Source organism: Psittacula echo (genome assembly GCF_963264785.1).
Source record: "Psittacula echo genome assembly, chromosome: 1".
Classification (NCBI taxonomy): domain Eukaryota; kingdom Metazoa; phylum Chordata; class Aves; order Psittaciformes; family Psittacidae; genus Psittacula; species Psittacula echo.
The window spans coordinates 9,030,505-9,041,196 of NC_137735.1; the positions used below are offsets into that span (position 1 = coordinate 9,030,505).

At 45.8% G+C, this 10,692-nt stretch overlaps 1 protein-coding gene across 1 annotated transcript; it reads left to right on the forward strand.

The window, feature by feature from the left end:
* Positions 1-227: 227 nt before the first annotated feature.
* On the forward strand, positions 228-10,414 carry LOC308228352 (NELL2-interacting cell ontogeny regulator 1-like; the record flags this gene model as incomplete). Its single annotated transcript, XM_080631642.1, is given in 6 exon segments — positions 228-259; positions 261-353; positions 518-527; positions 531-675; positions 6,400-6,488; positions 10,349-10,414. Coding segments are annotated over 6 exon segments (435 nt in total).
* Positions 10,415-10,692: the final 278 nt, after the last annotated feature.

The following is a 10,692-nucleotide window of genomic DNA, read 5'->3' on the forward strand; positions in this document are numbered from 1 at the left end:
CAAGGGACAGAAGCTGTGTATTTCAGCACAGTCCCCTTGGGAACAAAAGCAACACAAAAATTGCCTAAGACCCTCTTATGGGCAGCAGCCAGTGTTTGAAAGGGAGAGGACATGGCCTTTGAGGAGCAGAGGCAGAGGAGTACAGCAGAGGCTATCTGGGGCACTGTGGTCTCTTTAAATCTTCTCTTGACAGCTCCAATTTTTCAGTGTTGCTATAGCAAATCTCCATGGCAATGACCCTAATCAGGGAAGGGGGGATGCGGAGGGGACGCATGCTCAGAGTGGTGCTGGAGCCTCTCCTGCTCGCTTCAGCTGCTGCCAGGGTCTGGCACAGAGGTGAAGAGAAAGATCAGGTACTTGGCAATCCGGTCCTTGGGGTGCATCCAAGCCTGTGGCGTGTGGCTGCAGTGTGCGTGAGTGTGGTTTTGTGTGTGCATGCGGGTCTGTGCTTACCACATCTCATCCTCTTCTTTGTGGGGAGCAAACTGCTGAGTTTCGCTGTTTCTCCTCGTTCCAGGCAGGGAAGATAGCTGGAATTACTGCTGAGAGCCATGACATTGCCGTCTGCCTGGAGCGTGATGCGTGTGGCCATCCCGGTCATCTCGATGGTTGCCCTGCTAAGTGTGAGCCTTGTGGGAGCCAGCCAGGACTCCGGGAGTGTCATTCCTGCAGAAAGTACGTACCTGCCGTGCACTCGTGCCCTCCCGCTGCCCCGTGTTCTGTGTGCTTTCCTCCACTTAGCCCACTGCAACCACACAGACCTTGAGCTCCAGGGGGACGCTGCATTGCCTGGTTAGAGAGGGAGTAACGATGCATTTGTAATGTGTCAGCAAAGCACATGACAGCAATGCTTATAAAAACAGCAAGCAAACAGAGGATTAGTAGCTATTTAGGAAAAGATACTAACTGCATACTGTAAATTGAAGTGGAGCTTGTTTTCAAAGCTCTTTGGTTGTAGGTCTGTTAGATCTGCTTTGAGAGAGAGTTTTGCTCCCTGATTTGCCACAATACATATAACGTCCTTGCTAGTCGGGATAGCATTAGAAGAAAACTTTATTTCTACTAGGACATTACTTTGCTTATTTTCATATTTGGCTGGAACAATAGGTCAAGTTCAACTTTCTTGTGATTACTACAGATTGACACAGGGGGAGTTTACCCAAACAGCATATTTGTAATGCATCTATCACCAGGGAGCTCCTGGGTTTGGATCACAGCTCAGTATCATTTTGAGCACGTCTCTAGTTAAACTTTCTCAGCTCCAAAATGAGGCAATAATTCAAAGCTATGAGGGGATGGAGTCAATGTTCTCAGGGTGTTTTGGTGACAGGAAGTGGGAAGTAGCCACTCATTGGAAACTTAAAATATCCTCTGGGAGAAATAAAACATAGGAAGGTAATCGCATACAAACCAGTCTCTAGTTCTTAGACATGCTTGCTCTGTATACCTGGCTGCCAAAGCATTTAATGCAAGATCTGATTTAGTCACTGCATTTTATTCTCCTATAATTTCATTACCAGCTTTCAAATGCACCTATGTGTATTTGTCTCTGGACTTACATGTTGAATTCCCTCCTTTATCGCACTTTTTTCTATAAGTCCTAAGTTTTGGTCTAAACCAGGCTCATCTCTATTCTGTGATCTGTTGTGGTCTTTTTTCTGGGCATTAATTGATTTTGATAACTTTTGTGACAAGTATTCCTCTTTGTCTCCTCAAGGAGAAAATCATGGTTGAAAAAGAAATTATATGTGCCCTTTGTGTGCCTATGTGAGCAGAGGAGGTTTTGGGGAAGAAGCTTATGGTGGTTCCTTGTTCTGCTTGTGTAGTGCAAACTCCCGTTCAGCCTGGAGAAGAGAAGGCTGTGTGGAGACCTCATAGCAGCCTTCCAGTATCTGAAGGGGGCCTACAAGAATGCTGGGGATGAACTCTTCATCAGGGACTGTAGTGACAGGACAAGGGGTAATGGGTTCAAACTTAAACAGGGGAAGTTTAGATTGGATCTAAGGAAGAAATTCTTTACTGAGAGGGTGGTGAGGCACTGGAATGGGTTGCCCAGGGAGGTTGTGAGTGCTCCATCCCTGGCAGTGTTCAAGGCCAGGTTGGATGAGGCCTTGGGTGGCATGGTTTAGTGTGGGGTGTCCCTGCCCATGGCAGGGGGGTTGGAACTAAATGATCTTAAGGTCCTTTCCAATCCTAACTATTCTATGATAGTTAGCCAGTCTGACCCCAGTCTCAAGGATTTATCTCTTTGATATCCTCTGGCTAGGCCTCCAAGTCCCCTGAAGAGCTCTTGAGGAAGATTCCTTGTCTTGTCTTCTTCCTGCATGTGAGAGTGAGGGATGAAGGGCAGAATGTTTCTGTGGACAGTTTCTGCAGAGATGTGCTGCTCTGTCCTGAGTACGGAGGCTGGCAGCATCGCTATGAGTATGTAACAGTACTTATGATGGAGGCCAGGCCAGGAGGAAGACTCTCAGCTGGTCATGAATTGTAAATTGCTCTGTGCTGCTGCAGGGACAGAGTTTAAAGCAACAAGGAATTCAGGATGCTCCTAATGAGCCACTTGTTGAGAGAGTGCTGCATAACTGCTGAGTGCTTCAGGTACTATCCTTTGCCTATAGGGGCTCTTTCTCATAGTTAACCTGTGGAACTCCTCCCTTGGGACACTCTGGATGCTGTAAGTTTGCAGAACTGATTGGGAAAATTCCAGGGAAAAACCCTTCGAAACGGCTGTTACATACAGCAGCAGTCCTTCTGGCTCAGGAGCTGCCTTAGCATATTCCTGAGGCCTGAGAGGGTCTTTGGGGATACGTCTTGTCCTATTCTTATCCTTTTTCATGGGCATCCATTGCCGACCACAAAGGTCATGTCCATAACCAGTCCCCATGGATGTCGCCTGGCATGGGGACGTCGGTACTAGTAACTTGCTAGGATGGTCCCTGGCACTCTTTTGTCCATGACAGGAGGCCAACTGCCTATCTGAAAGACACAGTTTACTGTTCCAGAGATCCCATGCCAGCTGCTCTCAAAGCTTGGGAATGCTCCTAGGCACATCTAATGCAGTACAAAAGATGTCGCTCATGCAAGACAGTGGGCCAGGCAGACCTTTGATGTGATCTAGTACAGACATTCCTGGATCTTTTCTTGCTTGATGTCAGCTGCACTGGATATTTCTCATCAGGGAGTTGATTCTCCTGGGCACTGACCCATTTTGGGAGCAGTGCTACTGAAGCACATTCCTATTGCTGGCACTGAAGTCTGGACTGTCAGCCCAGGTAGACTGGTGGTTGCGGGATCCCAAATGTCGCAGGTGAATAAAAAGGGCTCTAGTAGACATTCTTGACAGGGATAGATGATGTTCATGGACCATACTAAGCATCCTTCTGCAGGGCAGCCCAGTGTGATGTTCCATGATTATACCTGTTCCCAGATGTGCAACATGGGACTCGGAACTTGCCTTTAGGAGGAACAATCCCTCATGGACCACACAACACTACAGCCTCTGTCTCCCACTTGGTGGGAGAAATGTGTCCCTCCTGCAGCAGCACGAGCAGGAGAGGGACAGCAATGCAGTGTGAGTGTGGGAGGTGCAGGAGGCACAGGAGAGAAGCATGACAGTGAGTCAGAGTCCTTCTTAGCAGTGCAGACAGATCCTGCCATGCATGTGGCACCAGTATCTGGCTTGGGGTACCATCACCTGCTCTCCACTTGGCACACTTTTTGCCAGCCAGCGAGGCAGACCCAGCTTTTCATGAATAATGCTAATTAGCAATGATTAATCATGTTCCCATGCTGCATACACAGCACTTCGCATATGCACAAGGCTGTTGGAGTATGAAGTGGTGTTACTCATGTTTGCGGATCATCTTCTTTAAAGCTCAGCGCAGTACACTGAAAAAAGAAGTCATTTCCCTCACCTCCCATTGCATTTGTAGCCCTGATCACTCGCTGTGAAAGCTCAAATGTGGAACTGGAAGAACAGAAGCTGGTCAGTCTGTTTTCATTAGCCAAGGTGCATGAAATACAAAGACTAAACACCATGTGCATGCAAGGGAAAGTAAATCAGACTTCCACAGTGCTTTCAGTTCCAGTTTGTCACCAAGAAGAAGCCAAGAAGCATATTTTAAGCTCTCCTCCCCCACTTCTTCCAAACACACAAAGACACATACAGTCTTCATGCTGACAGGACCCATTTAGAGAATTATAGCTGACTCTTGATAATTCTCATTATGTTAATCCACAAACCTGTTAAGTCTTTCTATGAATGATAGTCTGTTCTCAGCTGTCAGCAAGGAATTAATAGCACTCTGCTGTACTTTGCTAGGATGTGACTTAAGGTTTGGTTTCACGATTGCTTTAAGCTGATGTAAGCCTGTGTTGCCTCTGCCCTTCTGCTCCCTGTAACGTGGCCTCCTGCCCTTGACATATTTCTTGTTCTGGCCCCAGAACATGGGGATCAGGATCTTATCTGGAGAGAAAACATCAGTGCAACTGATGCACCAGCAACTGCATGGTCAGTCCTGCTGTGAGCAAGGGAAAGTGGGAGAACACATAGCAAAGGGCAGAAAGCAGGGTGGGATTGCTCCTATTGGCAGCAGCACAGATTTAGATATGTTTAAAACCTAAAGAGACCCTTAGGCATCATTACACTGGGGAAATGTCCATGGGCATCCTACTGAAAAAACTGGGAGCGCGAAGGGAGATTAAGTCCAGCTAAGAGAGATCTCTCCAGGAAGGGAGATTAAGGCCAGTTTAGCAGCCCAGCACTTACATCTGCAAAGAAGACACCAAGGCAGGGAGTGATGGAGAGCAGGAAAGTCATAAGTAGGGCAAAGATGGTGAATATATAATAACTGTCCCTTCCACTGCAAAAATGAAAGGCAGGAAATGAAAGCAGCAGATGTTAACCTCAGAGCAGACAGGAATGTTATTTTGTTCACTCACTGAATAGCTCAGCTGTGGAACTCATTGCCACAGGATGCTGAAGATGCCAGAAGTTTACATGGATTCAGGAAGCCACGGGGCAAATTCATGTGAGAAAAATTCGTGGAGGGCTTATCAGATATTGAAACACCAGCCAGGCGCAGGATATCCTCAAGCCTCTGGGTAGGCTAGAAGGACATTGCTAGAGGCTTATTCTTGTATCTTCCTTAAGTATCTGCTATGGGGTACTGTAAGATTCTGGTTAGTATAATAGTTTAAAACCCATCTTAGAGCCAAGACTCGGGCAGCTCTGCTTGCAGAAGTCTGACAGTAGCTATAGGCTTTCCAGGTAGTGGGGTATTGCCCCTATTTTATTCGGGGAACTGCATTCATGTTGCTCTAGTGCAAAATGCTTGAGAGATCAGCCCTGCCTTAGATCCATTCCCTAGGTGCTGAGCAGCTGTGTGTTCTGTAGGGGTGCATGGGTGGAAGTTTGCAGGCAGCCACCTCCCCAGCTGCTTGTCACCTCCTCCCAGGTGCAGCAGTCCTCGCATAGAACCATAGAATGGTTTGGGTTGAAAAAGACCTCAAGAACATCTAATTCTAACCCCCTGCCAGTGGTGCTGCTTCTCTGCACTTCTGATGCATCCCATCCTGAGATACAGCTGGTTGTAGGAATGAGCTCTCCCACTGCAGAGCTCCCAGCAGGCAGGGGTGCTGACCGACCCAGAGAGAGCTGTGCCTGCAGAAGGACCCTCCACCAAGGAGGACAGCCCAGGAAACTATATTAGAGAGTGAACAAAAGGGCCTGAGATCAGTGCAGGGTGAGTCCTGGCAGGTCAAAAATGCCCAGCTCCAGAAGTGAGCCACTGTAGTCACCGTCAAGTCCCCTCTTCTTCTTCTCCTCCTCTGCCTTTTCCCTGCGCTGCCGCTCTGTGCACACACATTGACACCAGCTGCAGAGCCAATGGGATGCTTTGCATTCCTGGCAGAGAGAAAATACAGCAGCAGGTGAAAGGAAGCAAATGCAGATCTGGCAGTGTCCCTTGCCAAGCTGCTCTGTAAGAGCTCCTGTAGAAACAGACCTGTCTGTCTGATTCCTGAACCACTGCAAACTGCTATTTTCAGAGTATCAGTTGAGATTTAACACATCTCTGAGCAGCGTGAGGATTCCAGTCTTAAGGGGAGATGCTGGGGGCTGAGGGCACACAGCACTGGGCAGGATCAAGCCTCGGTTATGCTCAGAAACTCATACACAACAAAATGCTGTTGTGTTTTTTCCAGTCCTCATGCATTTTCACAAGGGTACACACAGCCCTGTCCACAGGCAGCTTTAACGTTGTAGATGTGCAGGTGTGGGTGCCTGGTAAAATGGGATTTCTCCTGGCGTTACAGGGTCTTTGAGTACTCCCCCTCTGTACTGCTACACTCCAGATTCCGTGCTGTGAAAATGATGTATTCTTCTGTTCCTTTATCCAGGTCGTCCGTGTGTTGACTGCCATGCATTTGAGTTCATGCAGAGGGCGTTGCAGGACTTAAAGAAGACGGCGTATAACCTAGACACACGGGTATGTGTTTCCATAGAAATGCTTTTACTTAGCCTTTATGTCCAAGTAGCCAGGTCTGCCTGTGTACAGCAGATGTGACATCTCTGCTGACTCATTTCCATTTCAGCAAATAGGATTGTACCAAGTACAGATTATTTTTCACAGGCTTGAGAGGCTCATTAAAGATCATCTAGTCTGAGTTCTTGCATAACACGCTAAAGAATTAGCCCAGACAGTTGCTGCATCAAATAGAGAAGGAAAGAAGATGTATGAAGGAGAGAAGAGCAAGAGAGATGATTTGCTCTTTACCTCACAGCAGTGCTTCCCAGCTTTGGAGTGACTGTTCACAAGCAGAAAGTGAATAGGAGAGCAAGAAAGTGGCAGGCAGGGCTGGCAGAGAGGAAAGGGATGCACACGTATTTCTTGCTCATGGATCAATATTCCATGAAAAAGGGTAAAGCACATTTTCTCAGGTGTTATTACAGCACACAGGGCACTTTACAACTTCACGTCAGTCTCGTGCTGCGGAGGTTCCAATGAACAAACCATGAGGGTATGTTAAATGCCCTGATTTTAGCAATGCATATTTATGTTGGTTCATGCATATGCACAAGCACTGACTGGGGTAGGACTTACCACAGTGGGGTTTCCATGCTGCCTGAAGTTTGCAAGAGGCAGGAGGTCTCTCACCTCTAATAAAGCCCCTCACGTATGTCTTGTCCTACATTCTTGTCCTCCTTCCCTGACAGCTCCATTAACACTGGCACATGACAGTAAAGCAACTTGTGGTACACGAAACCAGTTCACAGCCTCATCTCCCAGTTCTTGGGTGCCTGCTCAGTGCCTTTGATCAGTGCCATCCCAGTTGGTAGGTGAGAAGGGCTCCTTGTTCCTCTAAAGGCACGCTGCACTCAAATTGTCATTCACAGTGGAGTCAACCAAAGAGATGTAACTCAATTATGTGTCTCAAACTATAATACAGAAGGGCAATTATGCTGCTTTGCCTTTGGTTTCTTGTGACCTTGGGCAATCATGTAGGTCCCTACACTGTAAGGCTGGAATGACTTTAGCTTTCATGAGCTATCAATAGCAAACTGATTAGGACTGAGCTCTGAGTGCAGTATGGGTTATGTTGCAAAGGTTTCCCCGGCACTAGCATAATACTGAATAACTCTTAAGCAGTGGGGTGTGAATAGTAGGGCCTTAACTCCAGCAGCTGTGCTGGGCTGTTCTGGTGCATAGCGGGGTTTTACCTGTTTGGATTAGGTTCAGTGAAATATTTTGTACCTATACATGGCATAGCAAGACCATGTGCAATCAATCACAGCTGTGTTGGTTCTTATACTGTCACCAGGCTTCACATGGGAAGTTGAAGGAGGTACTAAATTTCCATCTAAGCTGCGCTGGAAAGACTTTTTTGAATACAAAGGAGGCAGCACAATTCCTTAATCCCACTTACAGACCTATTCAGGTGTATCTGTTTTGGCTATTTGGAGAGCAGAGAATACAGTCTGTCAGAGAACAAAGCTGTCTTGTAAGAGGTGAGGCAGAATATAAAGGAAGAAGCCGGTCCCGAAGAACGTGGGATAAGCTTCTGTTTCTGTGAGGACCTGGACAGGAACTGTTTCAGAGAGCTCTCAGTATTACAGAATAAGGGGCACAGAGACAGTGCATCACCAAACCAAACATAACCAGTTACCTACAACATCACCCACCCTTTGACAACTGTCAGAATTCAATACTACTAGTAAAGAAAGAGTATGTTACTGTGCACCTTTTCCTTTTGGACTGGGACTCTAAAAGCCTTTCTGGAAGAGATGCTTTAGTTAAATACAAATTATTAAATGATGTAGAGATACTAAAGTGAAATGCAGTGACCAAGGCCCTACAAATGGCACTCTGAGGCCTTCTGTCCTCTGAAAGGTAGAGCCTCTATATCCTTACTCAACAGCTGGCGCTTGGCTCATGCTGACAACTACACAAGTTTTACACACAAATAACTTCATTCAACAACTCCTGAGCTTTGAGAGTTGTTGCTACAAGAGCAAGCCCCATGCAGGACTGCTCCTATCAGGGACTTCCTAAGCCAATGCCAATAGGGCTGCAATTAGTTTCTGTAATTGATGCTTCTCTTTCATAGTCCTTCAGTTTACAACTGAGTGCTCCCAGAGCTGCTCTTCCTGCCTGTAAATAGTCATGAGTGACACCCAGGCAGGGTTGGTGGTGACAGTGACAGCTTGTTGGCATTACAATGAAATCCAATAAACCTGTTTGATGTTAAGATGATTCTGTGATTTCTACTGGGTTCCCAACAATGAGAGCGTTCACTCATCCAAGATTTCATTGTACAAGTGAGGAGCAGTGTTTAATAACGCCTGCCACTGCACTAAGCTGATAAGTGAAAGCAGACAAGGAAAGTGAACAAGTCCTCCTTAATGCGAAAGTGAATGTCAAAAGTTTGAATTGAAAAGGATAGAGTGCTGTGGAGGGGAGGCAAAAGCAGTTCTGAAACAGCCTCTCCCTGCAAAAGCCTGCTGTCTGCGAACAAGAAACGAGTAGTAGAGTGGGAACTGATGGGTACAGGCGGCCAAGCAAGGCAGAACTTGGTGGAGCGGGTCCCCAGGAAGAATTGCCCAGCCACTCTTGTGGAAAGTGTTTGTTGATTAGCCCTTTGCTGTTTCTGATTTATCAGGAGGTTCGATGTCAGAGAAACACCATCAGACTGAAGATCTTGTTGTTTCACAGAGCTTTGAGATAATTTCTTAACAAGTGGTTTTCAACCTTCAGTGGTTTTTTCCCAGTGCAGATGGGAAACCCATTCATGGTTCGTTTAAGCCTGATAACATTCTTTACCCCCTCAAAAAGCTCTTCAAAGTCAGTCTACAAGTTGCTTAAGGGACCACAGGGTGAAAACCACAAGATATGCTCAGAAAGAAGTTTCTCTTCAGTATCAACTGCACTTGCTAATGTGAGTTTCTTGCACCAATAATTGTATTTTGAGGCTTACAGGAGACTCAGTTTCTGAAATGATGGTGCTATTTGCAAAATTCAGCCTTTGTTTCTCAAAACATGAGGCCAGGACCCACAAAAGTTTTAAGTTATTTGATCACAATTAAATAAAATATACTTAAATATCTTTGAGGATCTGAAGTTCGGGGTTTTTTTCCCTGAAAACAGAGGAATAAGTCTTGGAAATGCTTTTCCACTAAAGCGTTCCAAAACCAAGAGCAAGTAATTTTACATGATGCATATAGAGAATGGTTTTTAAGCTTTTGATGGAGTTCTGGGGGCATGGCTCCAAATGGAGTTGATAAGAAGGCAATTCTCAGTAAATTAACTCAGGTTAAAGAGAAGAGCCACAAACTCAAGTCTAGATCTGCCCTGGGAGATGATGAGCTGCAGACAACAAGGTTAAACTGACAGCTGAATTGAACCAGAGTCATTCTAGACAGACAGCAGTGTAACTGAGAGCACAACTGGCTCCTCAGCACATGCTATATGGTGCATTTATGCTCTGCAGTACTAAAGACACCATCAACAGGAGGCCATCAATCACTGCAAAGGAATTAACAGCAGTGCAGTTGAAAGTGGAATTTTTCTCAGCATTTATAAAGGACACTTTAATAATTCTGACAGCCTCCTCCCTAGAAGTGAACTGTGAAAATAGAAACATTTAAACTGTAAAAGTACTCTCCATGCATCTTGTTGCTGAGTATCCTTATTTCATCACTTTTTCTGGATGGGAACCAGCACTAATAACTATGATTTTTCACTCGGCAAAGCACCTTGGCTACAGCTGTGCAGAGGGATTAGGAATAATCAATTATACAGTCTTTGAAAGTGATATATTCAGTTCTTTGGTTTCATGTGGTTTTTTGCAGGCAGAAACCCTTCTCCTGAGAGCGGAAAAGAGAGGCCTGTGTGACTGCTTTCATGCAATACACTGAATTGACCGCTGGGATTTGGCCAATGAACATTTATTTGTTTTTAAAATGCTGTTCAATAAATTACAGGAAGATACAGAGTGCAAGTTGTGCCACACTGCAAGGAAAAGGACTTTTATCCCAACAGGTACAGCTCAGTTAGGTCATTTTTGCTTTGATGTGTTTTATCATTACTGTGTGCAATATTGCATCTGCTGAAATGGCAACGGAGGAAACAGTGCCAAAGTCTCACTCATGGGTTTTATGCAAGGATAGCACCTCACTTTTCTCATATTTCAAGC